The sequence below is a fragment of the Melanostigma gelatinosum genome (genome assembly GCF_949748355.1).
Source record: "Melanostigma gelatinosum genome assembly, chromosome: 1".
NCBI classification, from domain to species: domain Eukaryota; kingdom Metazoa; phylum Chordata; class Actinopteri; order Perciformes; family Zoarcidae; genus Melanostigma; species Melanostigma gelatinosum.
Genome location: NC_136634.1, coordinates 4,359,559 through 4,376,405, shown reverse-complemented (window position 1 = coordinate 4,376,405; position 16,847 = coordinate 4,359,559). Strand labels below are relative to the sequence as shown.

Genomic DNA, 16,847 nt, shown 5'->3' with positions numbered 1-16,847 from the left:
TATGAACAAGGAGCGGACAACGTTGTCATCGGAAATCCGTGTGGACAGTGAGACGGCACTGTACGGTGACCACGTGTGTCAATTTGTGTTAAACAGATTCAAGATGACTTTTTAATCGGTAACGCAACTTCCCAAATGCTACGGTGATGATTGTGAGTGTCCTCATTCTGTTCTGTTGCTGATGCAGTGAGTACAACATGACGTCAGAGCTCGTCACTTTACCCCATCATAGAAGAAGAGTTCCTTAAAGAACACGGTTGGGAACCACAGAGCCCGGAGGTTCTCCGTGGCGCTGCTGTTCGCTCCTCGTTGTTCTGACGAGTGTTGATCCAGAGCGCTTTTCTGCCACATTGCTTTTTATCCTCCCACAGCCGCGCACGAGACATCAGATCAAAGACCACGATAGTTCCAGGAGGTTTGCTCGGTTGGGAGAGTAGAAGTACAGTAGAGAACGTAGAGAAGTGAACCGCTAAACGCCACCGAATTCTGTGTCATTGAGAAGCAACGCACAACTCGTCCCTCTTCTTTTCTATCATGTAGAGATTTGCACTCGACAATAAAGAGTTCCTTGCTTCTGAACCTCCTCTTGGCTGTGTTCTTCCTAATCTGTCCGGGGGTTTGATGAATCTGTGTCCGCATGGTTTTCCCTTCTCTCTCTCTCTCTGTCTCTCTCTCTCTCTCTCTCTCTCTCTCTCTCTCTCTCTCTCTCTCTCTCTGTCTCGTGTGTGTGTTGATTCTCCTCGAGCGCAACGAGGCGCGTTGAACACGCCAGCAGATCAGACGTGCTGCAGGCTGCTGCAGGGGAAGGATGCATGCATGGCTTTTGACGCTCCTTGGATGATTACTCACAAGTACCCCTTCGCCACACACACACACACACACACACACACACACACACACACACACACATTTCCCCATGAACTCCGCTGCTTCCAGTCACAAAGACATCGTCGCTGTCCTCCTCTGCTCTTCCTGCCACCGCTCCACGTGGGTCGGCCTTTTCTTTCACTTTGTTGAATTATATGAAGACTTTTCTTCACTGATCGATAAAAGTACTCTGGCTGCAGCTACGGTGATTATTTCCATTGTCTGTTTACCTGCCGGTTCTTTCCTTCATTCATCCTTTGCTCTGAGGTGATCTGCTCTTTTTTCAAATTGCTCGTTTTTTAGTCCAACAAGCAAAGATATTTCGTTCACTATCACAGAAGACATACGATAACCAGCAGCAAATATTCAAATTTGAAAGTTAATTATCAAAATGCAAAATGTATTTAATACGAGTTGAATAACTGATTAATCAACTAATAGTTTACGCTGAAAAAAACCATCCATTGTGCAAAATGCAAAAGGCTTTAGCTCCTTATTTGTAGATCTTATGTTGACACGTACAGTATGTACAATATTATAGACGCTATTATTCATAGAACATCTGGCAATAATATCAAAGGCTCAAAATCTATTTTTCAAATATTATTATTATATATATTATTATCACATCCAGGACCTTTTAAACACATGTTCAGACAAACAGAGGTTTTGTTCTTGATTTATACTTCACTTAAAGGGCCAGTGTGTGACATTTAGGGGGATCTTTATGCAGAAATAGAAACTATATTAATAAGTATCTTTTCTTTGGTGTATAATCGCCTGAAACTAAAACAATCCTTGTTACCTTAGAATGAGCCATTCATATCTACATACTCGAGTCAGTGACACTGGCACACAGGAGAACGTTCAGTTTGTTCCAGCAGCAGATCTATTTCTACGTGTAATCCCGACTCCTGCCGTTTCCAGGTGTTTGATTGGCAGGAGGAGCGACTCGCTGCCGAGGGTCAGAGCGATGAAGGGTGGAATCGAGGGAAAGAGAGAGGACGGATCCAGTCGGATGAGTGGATCGTGGCGACGGCCACGCGCATACGAGAGGTGGATGTGGAGCCTCTCGAGTACGACCTGGATATCAGCCGGGAGGTAAACGCACACCAGTCAAACACAAAACGATGCTCATCCTCCAACTAACGGCTCCACTGTTGTGATTCCTTTGGTTGAATCTGCACTTTACGGTTAGCATCTGTTCGTCTTGGACACCTTCCGTGGTCTTTCGTAACATACAGGTGTAAGTGTGAGTTGCCCTCAATACTTCCATCCCTGTTTGTCAGAAAGTGTGACGATGCAAAGAATGCAAATACAATGTAGCCACTCCTCTTATGAAATTGGCTGACCAATTTATCGTCCATGTTATCTGTTCCATCTGTTGCAGTACATGTAAGGGGACAGTCCGACTGAAGGGGACACTTTGACCCTCAAACTCTGTTTGACAAGACTTGTACATTGTAAAAAAACAGGAATTTGCCTTCAGGTTTTTCAACGGGCTTCCTTTGACTTTAGTAAATCCAATGTGTGGTATACCCAAAACTTTTTGTTCATTTTTTGCTATAAAAACATCCACATTTCATTGCATGGAAGTTTATAAAGTTTAGTCAAATCCATTTAAAACCAGTTAAAAAGTTAGAGAAGCAAGTTAGATTGATTGTGAAGGGATGGGTTTGACATCACTTCCTTCCTCTTGATTCACGCTTGATGTTTTCAAAGCTTCTCTTTATCAACGCAGCAATAAAACCCGAGAGGGAATTCTTTCCTGTCATTAAGGAAAAGGTCCCACATCTTACCACGCAAATGACTTAAAACCTGTTCTGTTCCTCTGAATACAAATGGACAACCTGCAGGGAACCGTCCATGGCTGTTCTTAAATTATGGGACTAAAAGACTGACTGTCTGTCCAACATGCAGCTGTCCAGACCGCGGAAAATTCCCATCCCAGAGCGCTACGTAGAGTCTGACCCCGATGAGCCTCTGAGTCCAGAGGAGCTGGAGGAACGCTCCCGCCGGGCCAAGCGCATCAAGAACCTCTTGGCCAAATCCAGGTACTCAAACGATGACTCAGCAGAGTTTGTTGTTAGTGCTTTACTTTAACACTCGGGCCGCGTTAGTATGCAAAGGGTGGAGGTAAATATTCTGTGTTTCTTAAGCTAGACAAATGCACTGATATACATAAAGTGAGTTCAGAAGATCCACTGCATTCCTGTGTGTGTGTGTGTGTGTGTGTGTGTGTGTCCTGTCAATAGCTTCCGGAACATACAGCCGTCTGCACCGCTGGACTTCAGCGAGCTGGACTCGGCTCTGCAGCAGCAGGAGAGGATCATGAACGTGTCCCACGCACTGGCCTCCGAGGCCTCGCGCAAGAGCAAACTGGTGGCAGGTTAGAGCATCACGAACACTTCAAAGCATCAACCATCACAGCTTCCTGTAAACCCTGATACTGACATTTGAATCAGCCCAACCTTCAGCCTAAAAACAACTCAGCCCTCAGTAAATGGTGAAGACCAATCAGAGTGCGAGTGGTGTTTTGGTGCGAGTTGTGTGTTTTCGATGCAAATACAAAACATGAGCATTGATTGAACTCTTGCACACTCCTCGTGCCCCGTGGTTTGTGCAGCTCCTGTATTCCTCAGGAAGCCACAAAGCACTTTACATTACACGGCTCCAACACTTGTAGTCGATGACTTATTGTTTCACTGGTACTTTGAAATACACATATTTGCACATCATATTTAAGCCACGGCTCCTCTCTACAGAATGAACAACGTAATACAACACAGGCAATACATATGACAGAAACGATGCAGTAGTGGCACAAACAACAGCCGTTTTTGTGTGCGTTTGATTTGACATTTCCTCCTGGGAGCCATTTGTGAAATCCACTGAAACAAATTCAAGTCACAAATGCAAATAAAATGGTTTTATTGTTTGTTTTATTGAATTCCACTGTGGTTCAGTGTGTGTTTAATTGAATGTAAAGACAGTCAGAGTAACACTCACGTCTTCACTGTGTTGTTTTTCCTCCTCAGCCAAAGCTGCTGCAGAGCACTGAGCCACAGGAACGACCGACACAACCAGGCTGAAGAAAAGGGAACTAATGGTTGTACTAACTGTTGACTTGTAACACATCTATGTATGAGTGAGCACAAGACACATTTCTTTATCGAATCAATTCTTGCTACAGCACAATTAAGCAATAATAATTTATAACACGAGTGAACTGCTTTTTTTTAAATCTGCAATTAGCTGTTTTGTAGTTTTTATGAGTGAATAAGAGTGAAAAGAAAGCCAATGCCAACATGCTCAAACTACAGTACAATGCTTAGACATGAATCTGTTATTTATTACATTGTTTGGCTTATTCATGCTTGTTCAACTTCTACTGTACATTTTCTAAATAATGATCATGGTCCTGTCAATCAACGAAAATGCATTCGAATATAATATGAATTAAAACAAGTTAATTATTTGGTGTCATTTCCCTGATGGTCAATTATTAAAATATATATAATACACGTTTCTCAGTTACACTCAAAACATTTGTCGTAGGCTGAATAGATTAGAAGATAAGAGAAGAATATACATTTGGGCCTTGCTTGTCGGGTTAAATGGACCCCGGAGCGTTTCCCTCCTTGTTGCCGCTGCTGTGGGTTTGTGTGGACGCCAGACCAACCGGCTCTCTGGTTTGCACATTTACTTCTGCTGAATTTGATGAATTTACTGTTTATCAGACAAATAATTGGGCAATAATTCGCTGCCCCCGCCCCTAGCAGAGGCCTTGGCCCATAGAAGAGCGGTCAGCAGCCACTGTTTGGCTCACCAGTGTAGCATAACAACAAGAAGGTGTTTTCATCTGAGCTCCATACTCGGAGGTCATACTTTGTTTGCTTTATGTGCCACTGAGCAACTTTCATAGGAGTGAACGCTGCATCCAGTTCTCTTTCAATACATGCATGGCGTGAACCGGTCCTTACTGTCACTCAGGTTACTGTCACTGCTAGAAAACTAACTTGATAGAGACACTGATGAAGATGAAAGCATGTTAAAACACACAGGCCATCTCAAATCCCTTCATTTCCCCATGATGTTTGCAGTAACAGCATTGTTTTCGGCCTTGATTTATTCTATGCACATGCTTTATGAACACATACATTGAATATTTAAGGGTATTCTTAAATATTGTTTAATAGCAGTAATTAACCTAAAGCCCAGATTGATGGAGTGTTGCATTGTTGCTCCTCCTTCTAGAAGTTTCTCCACACACGTTCTCTGGAGCTCATCCAGTGTGACCATCAGGTTCTGGGTCTCCTCTTTTACCACGAAGGCTCTCCTCCCATTGCTCTAGGAAGAGTCCTGGTTGTTCCAAACTTCTTCCATTTAAGAATTATTTTTGGCCTTTGTGCTCTGAATGCATCAGAATGGACTCCAGATCTGTGCCTCGTCACAATCCTGTCTCTGAACTCTGCAGGCGGTTGGTTCTTAACTGAAGGCTGCAAAGCAACTAAATGGGGAAAAAAGAGACGGTGGCCGAATATCTTCTGGATATAAAGGCAAGGCAAATAGCCGCTGGACTCATAATCTTCCATTAGCGTAAAATATGTGCTGTTTCCAAGTAAAGAAATCCCACGAGACTTTTTTGGACAGTTTACATTTCACCTATTCCCTCTATAGAGAATTACTCAAGTCTCCGTGACGAGGGCCGGGACGGGTTAAATAGATGGTCGAGCACTTATTACCAGTATCAATGTGGACTTTAGACCCCGTTTAGGTAAAGGTGTCCACTTTACGTATCCTTAAGGATTCACAATGCAAAAACATTCTTACATAGAAACCCCCTCCTTCGTCTGAGGGCACATGTAGTTAAAGTGTTAAGAACAGCAGATTGTATACAGACACTTCCTTTTATTGGTTTTCAAACAAGAATTCACAGAATGTACAATGTGTATACCAATCATGCTGAATGGCAAGCAATCCCGTTTCATCCAACATCATTTGTGGCAAATGCAGTGACTGTTAAAATGTTCAAACTAAATAAAAATGGGACTATTTTCCATCTTAGTTTCATAGACCACCACTCAACCAAAAGCTGACTTCTTTAGCCAGCAGACTTAATTCTTTGACCACGTGCACTCCAGGATGTCGGCCAGTCATGACGAGTGCTTGTGCAGAGAACCCGTTTCTACGCAGTAAGAAGGACTGAAAGATGGGCGATCAGCCTACAGTCAAACAAATAACGTCAAAATGTACAAATTTGAGATTACAAAAACTAGTTCGCCCCCGCAGCCCTACGCCGACTTCACAACGGCCATTTTGTCGTTGTGTTTCTGTTCTTCATCGCTACTGTCTGAGCTGGACCCGGCCTGGTCTGAGGTCTGTTTCTCCGAGTCGGGGTCGCTGCTTTCGTCCTGGGCACCTGAGGGTCTATCTTCACTGGTGGACTTCTCCGGCTCTGCGTCTTTTAACTGACCGTCCACTGGTGGGGAGGGCAACGACTCTCGCTCTGGGGAGGGCTGTGAGTGAGACAACAAAAATATATTGTTATTATTTACTTCCCTCATTCTGACAACAGGATATCTCAAACCTAGCATGTAAGCGAACGTCCCTGGGTTGTGGTGAATGTGTAGCCTCGGGCTAAAGAACAACACATCACGTGTTGGTTTTCCTGTGAAAAGTAAGCGTTAGTTTCCAATCATTTAAAATAAAATAAAAACATTCAGCACAATATTTCTGATGGTTTCTGATGCTAGTGACTGCAAAATGAACATATACCGTCGTGTGTATTAAACTACAAGGCAATGCAGTCAAACACTTTTCTGATGATGTGTAGATGGACGTTGTTTCACTAGAAAACTACAACAAAAGCCAGTCTGTTGAGTAATCAACATTCAGCAGTCTGAGTATCTCTGTGCTAAATCCATTCAAAGGTTGTTTGTTTGTGTCTGGCGAGATAAATGAAAGATCTGACCCCCTCACCTCACTGAAACCCAGGCCACAGTGTCTCCTGTTCCGGCCCGACAGCTTCCCATCCATGCTCTGCTGGTACTGCATCTCTAGCTGCTCGTTCATCTTCTTATCTTCATTCCCTGCAGAGGAGACACCAGTCACAGCAGGCACACCCAGCCATTACAGGCCTATCCATGCATGGATAGATCTGTGCGGCGGATGTGTAGTGGGGAAGCCGGGTTAATCGCATCGGGCATAAGTATGAGGCAGCAAAGGGACAGTAGTTTGGACATTAGCGGAACAAATACGGCATTTGACAAAAGCTACATAAAGAAGCCTACCACTGCGGAACTGGGACGTCGACTTGTGGTCACCAATGACGAGGCGTCCTGTGGGTTCTTTCTGGAAAACAGTAAATAAAACAGTAAATAAAATCCAATTTAAATCAAATATAAACTATTTATCTTTTTGTGCACTGGACTAAAGGCCCACAATAAACCAAACGGAATGTATCGTGATCTGAAATACACAAAACAAACCTTGCCAGCGCCCATCAAACGTAAAAACTTCTGCTTCCTCTCGTTGCTTCCCAGATCCGCTGCTGCCCACTGGGTAGACCCATCCTGCCAAGACAAAACAGTCATTTTGACTCACACGCTCAACAAGACCAGACCTCCATCAAACACCAGATCATTTACACAATGAATGTTTTTACAAAGCACTGGAGGCTGTTTCCAACCAGCAGGGCCGGTCGTCCCTTTAACCTCCGAAGACTCGCAACACGATCAAATGAGACCTGAGGGCTCAATGAGTCTATTGGAGGTACGTTTGATGTTGTTCATTCCAGAATTCTCTTTTGGGATGATGTTGCCTTTTGTATGAGTAAGTATAGCTGAGGCAATATTGACATGGGATAGAAATCAGAATACTTAAATCATAAGATGATCCCACACACACACATGTGGAACTGTCAAATATATAAAGTGAGAACATATGACCACATTATGCGATCCATTGGAGGTATGTCCTCTGTGTTCTGACAGAGGAAAAGTATGCAGCTTTTGTTTGGAAAATAAAATGTGCACAAAGTCTCAAATACTGGCATCATGCAGCCACCCAATGGGTAACCAAAACTAAAAGCACTGTGCTGCAAGTTAGGCATGTTTTTGTACTCTGGAAAGGTAAAGGGACACATCCAACAAAACATTCTGGATGGTTTGACGTTTACAGCATCCAGGATGATGTAGGTCATATGCATTGAATGTGTTGTAACTCTGTTCATTCGGTACCCGTGACATCTATTGCTCTTCTTATTAAAGGGTTTTTTAGGAGTTATTCCTGAACTGTGTATGTGTACAGATTGTAAAGCTCTGCGAGGCGAATTTGTGATTTTTAAACAAAATAAATGTAATTGAATCAGTTTATTGGTTGTGCAACAAAAAACATGTTACTCTATATACACATATGTTTTAATGCCATTTATTTACAATTGAGAATATCACTTTAGTGGTCCTTAAAATAAAATAAAGTAAGATAATGTTGTGATGTGACAAACGTACTATAAATTCACCCCGAGCCAGTTTAACTTAATTAATACAACATAGTACAACGCGTGATGTGTTTTGTGCATAAACGTTTTAAGTCAACCTAAAAATGGAAGTAAACTTCTATCTCGGGCTGCATAAAAAAACGTGTTCTGATTTCGCGATAAAGCGCCTGAAGAATAGCGTTAGCAAACATGCTAACGTGATGCTAGCTATATTTAGGTGTCCCATAGCTTTCCTTTACGGGTTTCAGTTCAGATGTAATTATGTTACTTACGTCACTCGGAGACGCTGGTCGTTTTGTTCCATGCCTATCCTCTGGACAACTCATTATTAAAGAAAGATTTAGTCAAAAATGTCAATGAAAATGGCATGCCACCTAGCAAAGGCTAGCTGGATTTGTCAACAACCCTCCGTCTCGCCACTTCCGGTTCTGTCTTCTTCTACGTTTATGTTGCAGTCGGTTGTGCCAGCACTCCGCTGCCACTCACAGGTGGGTTGTGTTACATCACCATTAAAACAGATAACTGTTTATCAAATTCACTGAAAGACCATTTTTAGAAAACCAGTTAGCAACAGTGCCACGAACAGAATAATGTCATATGTATCATATTATTATATGAATTCATTTTTGTATTATATTGAACTAGAGGAGAGGTTTTTCAAACTGCTAGAGAAGTCCTCAGAAGCATAGTTATACTGTATCTCTGCTCAGAAGTAGACTATGGAATGAAAAAGCAGCCCTACTTCAAACCACAAGCAATAATTTGTATTTATTTATATGCTATGCGTAATTACATATCCTTGTGTCGTTCAGCAAATGGGCTATATTTAATCAAATAGTTGACTGGCTCAATTCAATTCTTGATTTGGCTAATGTTAGAATGTCCTTGTAAATGTCAAGAGGCTTTCTTAAAAAGGTCACTAAATGGAATTTAATCACCAGTGTGATTTAAAACACAATGACCATGTCTGAGCAGATGTTTTGTCATGAAATAAAAACGTGTTTTCTCAACGGCTATATTCAGCCTGGTGTTAGAGAAATGCGAATTCTTGCAACGAAATAACTCGGATTCATTAATTAAGGCTTGTTCGGAGGATGTTTAGAAACAAATTTCATTTGATAAAAATGGAGTAGAGCAAGGCAAGGTTATTTATCTAGCCTGGCATACACAGAGGCCGCTCAAGCTGCGTGACATGATGACGTCTTTAAAAAAGACGCAGATATATAAGATGAAGAAATAAAATTGAAAAAAATGATGATTAAAGGGACGTAGATAAAATGGCAAAATAAAATCGCAATTTCAGTGCAAATAAAACACTTTAATTTAAAAAGCAGTCACCAGTCACATAAAAGTCAATATAGCTACAGTTGGTGCAAATCCGAGATCTTATTTCAGTTTTCAACTTGCTGTTCTCATTCAGTTACATCACAAAGCTGTCACTTTTTAGTTTTACAGTGTAAAATGAGCTCTCGATTGCACGGCCTGCATTAAAACCGCCAAAAGGTGGCGTAAGAGTAAGTGTCATAAAGAAGCGCTCGCTCCTCTGACAGGACGCTAAAACTCCATTTCTGCAACACACAATCATCGAGATATAAAAAGAGAAGTTTTGGGTGCTTTTAGTCCCGTTTATAAAAATAAACACGTCTTGGAAAATGAATCAAGGTGAGCTCAGATACCTTACTTTATTATTTTCAATAAACTGGATTTGTTTTCTTGAGCAAAATGAAGAATCATTAAACTTTGAAGACTTTGCAATGTATCGGTGATGCGTCACCTGTGTGTGTGTGTGTGTGTGTGTGTGTGTGTGTGTGTCTTTGTAAAAAATCTTGCACGATATACTGTGCAGTCTGGAGGGGTTGAAATCTATCATATTATCTCAAAGGATGCAAACTCTGATGACATGATGATTTCCTTTTAGTATTTACAAGTGTGCTGAATTAAGTGTGTGTGTGTGTGTGTGTGTGTGTGTGTGTGTGTGTGTGTGTGTGTGTGTGTGTGTGCGTGCGTGTGTGTGGGTGTGTGTGTATCTGCACTAATGCCCGTAATTAAGTTTGTGTCGACATGTGGATATAGCTGAGGAATCAGAACTACTACTGTTCATGTAACCTAAGACGGTGTGTGTGTGTGTGTGTGTGTGTGTGTGTGTGTGTGTGTGTGTGTGTGCGTTTTAATGAGAAACGGCCAGTGGTGAGACATCCTCTTACATCATGCAAAATACGACCACAGAGAAAACTTTGTGGTTTTAAATGCATTTGCTTAAATTGTTAAAAAAAATGAACATAAACAAACATTACGTCTAAAGTGTGTCTTTCAATGCGGGGCGATTTCTGACAAATAGAACATGTTTATAAGGAGACAAAAGTGTGGCGCAGTTCAAAAAGCAATAAAAGCAACAGGCCAAATGTATTCAAATTGTATTAAAAGTGGTATCAAAGAGCAGGTGACCATGCGAGCGCGACCACACGTACACACGCGCACGCAAACAGACAACGAAAGAGGGGACAGCGGAAAAGTTAGAATGAGGAATAGGGGAGAAAATGAAAATGTAAACTGTTTATGTTCTAATGAACAACACGCATTTCGAAAGTGCGACAGAGACACACGGAGACAGATAGAGAGAGAGAGAGAGAGAGGGGGGGGGAGGGAGAGAGAGAGAGAGAGAGAGAGAGAGAGAGAGAGAGAGAGAGAGAGAGAGAGAGAGAGAGAGAGAGAGAGAGAGAGAGAGAGAGAGGGGGGGGGGGGGGGGGAGGGAGGAGGGGTTATCCTGCATCTGCCTCTCAACCCGACACTGCCCCGCACTCTCACTTAACCTCCACACAGTGCCGGTCGGGAAATAACTTAAAATACTTTTTTGTTTTTTAAAATAGATCCTCCCAATGACAGCTCCTCGGGCTCAGTATCACTCCTGACGACGACGCCGAAGCGTTTTATTCTACTTTCTGATCCCGAGCGGAGCGCAAACAGAGGAGTTACTAAAGTCCCAGACACGCGCCAACGATGGTGACTTTACGCACGGGATCCGAAGGCTGTTCCAACTGACTGCTCTTGTTTTTTGGTCTCGACGCTGAAACTCTTCATCATCGCCAGCAACGAGCTCCCAAGTTTTGCCGAAAAACACGCAGCGAATGCCGAGTAAGTGAATCCAGGTAAGAGACGTCCTGTTGCATCAGTGTGGACCGGCGCGTCCTCCTGCGCTGCTCGTGTTTGTGAAAGTCGGTGCGCACTCCGGTTATCTCTGCTGCGAACAAGCAGCGATGACAGCAGAGGATTTGTGGCGTATCGGGTCTTTAAACCTGCAAGTTGGACCGTGATTAGACCCACGTGACCTGCAAAAACCAACTCACAGATGACATTTCTCTTTTTTTTCATTAGAAAAGTTTTTATTAAGGTGTTGTTGAGCAAAACAAACTAAAATAAGTAATAATAACTAATTTATGGATGTTTTAACTTACTCTCAGAAAGGACCAAATAATAACCAATTTAAAAAACGACTGGCACGAGTTAACTGTCAATTATTGTTGTTATTAGTTGTAATCAACGACACACGTGCACATGATTATATATATATATCAGTTATTCCCCCTTAAAATATCCAGAATTAAGCTTATTATAAACACACCAAAACCTCGTGACTGTGATTTTGCCCCACTTTCATCCACTGAGACTCATGTTGGAGCTGATGAGCTGCTTAAAAGAAATACAATTGTAACGTGAAATTTGTGCTCCGGGAAACCACACAGATGTGAGCAGAAATGTGACTTTCAAACACATGTTGATGAACATGCAGTTCTATCTTCGTTTTTTTCAAACCTCCAAGTTTTAGCTGGTGAGGTGTTTACTTCCAAATTAAATATACTCGGTTCATTTTTGCCACAACAACTATATTGTGCAAGAAAAAGCAGAAACGTCAGTTTAACTTGCACCCTTCACTCCAACAGAAATGGTTCAGCGGTTCTGTTCCATCAGAAAATGGTTCTACAGACTCAGAACCCATAAGAGACATTCATAAAGAGTCTGAAGCATGTACGCAAAAGCTCATTGCGATCACAAATTAAAGACATTTAAAAGCTTTAATTTTCAAGCACTTTTCTTTAAAAAAAAAGAGTTTCAAAGAATCAGAGGGCTCCTGAAGTCATCCCATCCGGACCCACTGTCTTTGAGATGATACTTCCAGTAGTTTCTTCTTGGGCCACACAGCGGTACAGCCTTCTGTCCGGACAGGCTGCACCATGTGTTTCACGTGCTGGAATATAACAGAGAGAAATAAAACAGAGAAACAAAGTGGTGCGTCATTAGGGCCAAAGTTAACTTTCCCTTCAGAGGTCACAGCGCCTGACCCCAGACCAATGCGCGAGTCACAAATTAAAATAGACGGGGAGTCCTAAAACGGACCCATTAGGAGACAATACAGAGGGACAACAGGACGGTGTCCCCGCACGGCCACAGAGTTGAGAAATAAATGTGTAAGTCTCCTTTTTTTTAACTCTCCTCCATCATGATTTCCAGTTTCCTTTATTTACGTTCGATCGTTAGAAGTTTGCAACGCGCGTCTTAACTTGGATGCTAAAAAAGTGTGAATTTGACTTGTGAGTTGTGCAGCCTGACAGAGTGACAGGCCGCGCTGATTGTGCATGAAGTTACGTTGTGGTCGCGTGAACTTGAGCCATGCACGCAGGTACAGGTTTTATTTATTTTGTCCGGAGTGAGGAGTCTGAAGCTCGGATAATGAGGACGAGACAGGGGGTACGGGAGGACAAGGCGCACGACGACGGACCTGGAAGTGACCGATAGAGCCGCTTCAGGGTGTTCCCCGTATTTAGAGCCACGCTACACCTCTCCGATAAGCCGCTGCTCGCCTGCAGATAAGGAGCTTTTCGAGAAACAGAGCGCGAGAGAGAGAAAGAGAGAGAGAGAAAGAGAGAGAGAGAGAGAGAGAGAGAGAGAGAGAGAGAGAGAGAGAGAGAGAGAGAGAGAGAGAGAGAGAGAGAGAGAGAGAGAGAGAGAGAGAGAGAGAGAAAGAGAGGGAGAGATCACAAAATGAGTCTGAAAACCGCTGAAGAGGAAACGCACAATTGTTCCTCTGATTTGTGAAGCAACTTGTTTTGGAGTTTTTGCGCAATTTCCCAGCATCAGCTTTAATTGTTTTACACATCCACACTTTTTTGTTTGTTTTTGTTGTTGTTTGCGCATCAAATCACTCCGCTATTCAGAGTTATACTTGCCCGACTTGACAGATCCTCAAGTTGCCAGTTTGGACCTGCCCACGCGGGCCAGCGCAGTAAATCACATTTTCCAACAAGTAGTTTAATTGTTTGGACTGTGGCAGGACAATTTATAGACCCCCACCCCCCAACCTCCCTCCCCCCTCTCTTGTAAGTGAGAGTGTCTGTCTGAAAAACAATCCGAGCAGGAGGGGGTTGGGGTCACCGAAGTTGATCTCCTGTGGCATTTTGTTTTGAGCAGGTGCTGCGGGTTGAAGTTCCCTCATAAGGTAAAGTGGCATTAGTGTCCAAATGGCAGACTTATATATAGGCTGCCAATTCAGCACATTGTGCCGGGCTCCATGGTTGCGCTCTCTCCGCTGTCTGAGGGAGACCCGCAGCCTTTTCTTTTTCTTTTTCTTCTTCTGTGGAGATCCGCGCTGACAACAGTCACTGTGTGGGCCATTAGGACCCCGTCAGCAACACTGAATCATATATTATGAGCCGTGCGTAAAATGCCCCTTATTACTGCGCAACATTTGAATTAAACTGCAATGTGAAATAAATAAAACAATATTTAATAGAAGGTAATTATTTTCTCTTCTCATATTTTCTCTCATTTTAATTGCTAAGGTTACATTCTGTTTATATTTTATTTATTATAATTTTTCAAATAATACAGGTACATCTGTTCACTTAAAAATAAAATGCATCTTCATTTCTTGCACCTGAAGCCTCACAAATATTTATTTTATTTTCTGATTTGATATCTCCAACACTCTCACTTTTCTTTCTGTCCCGGCATCAACACAAGTTTAACCATGTGAAAAAAATCCCTACAAAACATTTAGTAAAAATCTTGCTCTAAAAATAATTAATTTTTCTCTGCCTCCAACGTTAAGCTCCAAGAATGTGCAAACTCCTCTTAATGCAATGCAAGGCCAACCTCGGGATCGAATTGTCTAATTGTCAGACTTAGAAATCTATCCATTGCACGTTATTCTAATTTGTCACATATTTCTTTGATTCTGAGAGACCCCCCCCCCCCCCCCCCCTCCGGTGTTGCCCAGAGGGACTCTTAAGTGTCAGAGAGACTGAAGATTAAGAGATCTGACGGCTGAGCGAAAGAGGGAGAGATGGAGGGAGTGACTGAACAGAGGAGGTGGAGGAATGCTCTTGAATTTTGACATTTGCGTTTGCCAGTTTGCCATTTATCAGACAACATCACCCTGACATGCAAGAAGAAATAATCACAGTTATAGGAAGCAGCATCGTGTTTAACCTCTTCAGCAACACTGGGGTTTTAGTCACCCCGTCTATTGTCGCTCTTCCATCTGGCCACCGTGTTTGCACATTCAAGTGTTTCCACTCGTTTCTTTTTTTATTTCTTTTGAAGATGTCATTCACCTTCCTCGGAAAACCGTCGCTCCACCATGTTAAGCCTGTGGCCGATCCAGTTGAGTCCTAATTATTTGTTGCCGGGCCCTTTGAAAAAGACACCAGCCCCCAAATTGGACGTGTTGTACAAACACAAATTAAAGATTTAGCCCTAAGTATTTCCCCCTGGGTCCTAAGCGCATATTAGTCCGCCTGTACTTATCTGCGGCCCGACGGCACACCCAAATTGCAGTGTTGCTGCTGAAAAAGAAAGGTTGAGGCCCCCGGAGAATGAGCACTTGAAGCACACTGGCAGATGCCCATAAGTTTCTGAAACCACAATGCAAGCTTAGGTGTGTGTGTGTGTGTGTGTTGTATTAATGTCTGCATGTTTATGGATTTCTATGTCTTTTTGTGATTGTCCACGTAAACAAATCCGTCAAATGTTCCTCTGTGCATTCTGACAGTGTGTTTTGTGCATGCTCGTGTGTTATAGGTGTGTGTGTGTGTGTGTGCAGACTACCCATGTATTATGTACTGTATGTTTGCATGTCCTTGTGCACACTGAGGTGTGTTTAATACAAAAGCCTTTGTCTGTGTCTCGTGATGTGTCCTTGTCATGTGTGTCTTTACTGGGCGGCCTTTCTGCCTGCACGTATGTATGTTCATGTATGTTCTTGACTCTGTGTGTGTGTGTGTGTGTGTGTGTGCCCTGCTGGGTGGGCGTACTGCTCCGCAGATCCCTCCTCTGTTCTCCACCGGCGCATAACCTTGGAAACAGCTTCCTCATTCCCCCCTCGGAGCGGAGAATAACGAGGCGCTGCGCTCATTCTCTCTCTCAATGGTCGGAGTAACCTTTCCTTTCTGTCGCCGATCCTCCAGCACCTGCTCCCCACCATCCAATTTCAAAACTCAGAATAAGAGCTTACCTGACACACCAGCTCCTAGTGACAACAGCATTCCCTCTACACACTCACACACACACACACACACACACACACACACACACACACACACACACACACACACACGCACACGCACACTCCTCCTTCCTCTTCACTTCCCATCTTAACGTAAGGCATAAGGGCGACATCTTTGTTCGGATGTCCTCGTCACATTTCTCAGCAGCTCGTCAGTCCAGCTTGAGTTCAAGACGTTTATCCTCTTCCTCGACCTTTTTCTCTCCCTGACTCTCAATTGCTTTCGGCATCAGGGTGTGTGTCACAGCAACAATGGCTATTATGTACCTGCAGAGGGATTGAGTAAGATTGATAAATGTGTGGTTTACATAAGAGCCTTTGACAAATGACTGCTGCAGTGTGAGCACAGTCACAAACCTGGCGTCCTGCCTTGAGAGAAAATAACAAGAGGGCGGCTTAAATCCACACTTGACTGAAGCCTTTTAATAGATCGTGATTGTCGGCGACGAACGTCGCCTACACCGTTGTCGTTGTTATTTTTCTGTTTTCTTGCTTGTTTTGTGATCTGTGAACAACTCGGCGTGGCAAACCTCAGCATCGCTCCCGCTGCTCTCTCACTTGTTGTCAAGTGGAAAAAGTCACCGTGAGACTCTCCAGCAGCAGATCACTCGGAGCTGCCGTCCCTCTCGGTTGTTGAAAATACATTTGTTTAAATGTAGGAACTCAGGAAGTTATTTTTTTGAATGCGCCAAACAATCAGACTCATCATATCTGCACACATAGGTACTGCAGGAGAAAAGTATGTTTGGGAGGCCAGGTCAACTTTTGCTCTTGCATCCTGAGAGGGAAGTCCTCTCAGGAGGAAAACAAAATGGCATTTGCTTTATCTTCAGGGTATTTAAAGCGCTCGGGAAACATTTTCACGTCGATCCGACCCCGCTGACCACGCTGACCCGTCCCGAGCAGATGTTCCCTTTTTAG

At 43.1% G+C, this 16,847-nt stretch overlaps 3 protein-coding genes across 7 annotated transcripts in view; 2 read left to right on the top strand and 1 right to left on the bottom strand.

Moving 5' to 3' along the window:
• LOC306780003 (pleckstrin homology domain-containing family A member 7-like) overlaps window positions 1-4,348 on the top strand; it is a 94,412-nt gene extending 90,064 nt beyond the window's left edge. For both annotated transcript variants that reach the window (XM_079272160.1, XM_079272159.1), the window contains 4 exons: window positions 1,795-1,968; window positions 2,788-2,921; window positions 3,123-3,256; window positions 3,906-4,348. In XM_079272160.1, the coding sequence (XP_079128286.1) occupies window positions 1,795-1,968; window positions 2,788-2,921; window positions 3,123-3,256; window positions 3,906-3,928 (465 nt within the window). In that variant the 3' untranslated portion in view covers window positions 3,929-4,348. The remainder of the gene's footprint in view (window positions 1-1,794; window positions 1,969-2,787; window positions 2,922-3,122; window positions 3,257-3,905) is intronic.
• A 1,421-nt stretch (window positions 4,349-5,769) lies between these two features.
• Window positions 5,770-8,786, bottom strand: cUnh11orf58 (chromosome Un C11orf58 homolog). Its single transcript, XM_079278855.1, has 5 exons — window positions 8,641-8,786; window positions 7,359-7,442; window positions 7,161-7,221; window positions 6,850-6,959; window positions 5,770-6,386 (listed from the first exon to the last, which is right to left on the bottom strand). The coding sequence occupies exons 1-5, from the start codon at window positions 8,692-8,694 to the stop codon at window positions 6,162-6,164; spliced, it is 534 nt and encodes a 177-aa protein (XP_079134981.1). The 5' UTR covers window positions 8,695-8,786; the 3' UTR covers window positions 5,770-6,161.
• A 2,398-nt stretch (window positions 8,787-11,184) lies between these two features.
• Window positions 11,185-16,847, top strand: part of LOC306778810 (transcription factor SOX-6-like) — a 107,115-nt gene continuing 101,452 nt past the window's right edge. For 2 of the 4 annotated variants that reach the window (XM_079270490.1, XM_079270487.1), the window contains exon 1: window positions 11,185-11,514. The gene's annotated coding sequence lies outside the window, so the exon portion shown is untranslated. Of the gene's footprint in view, window positions 11,515-12,710; window positions 12,832-16,847 lie in introns of those variants that run through there. The other 2 variants (XM_079270488.1, XM_079270489.1) reach the window with 2 other exon arrangements.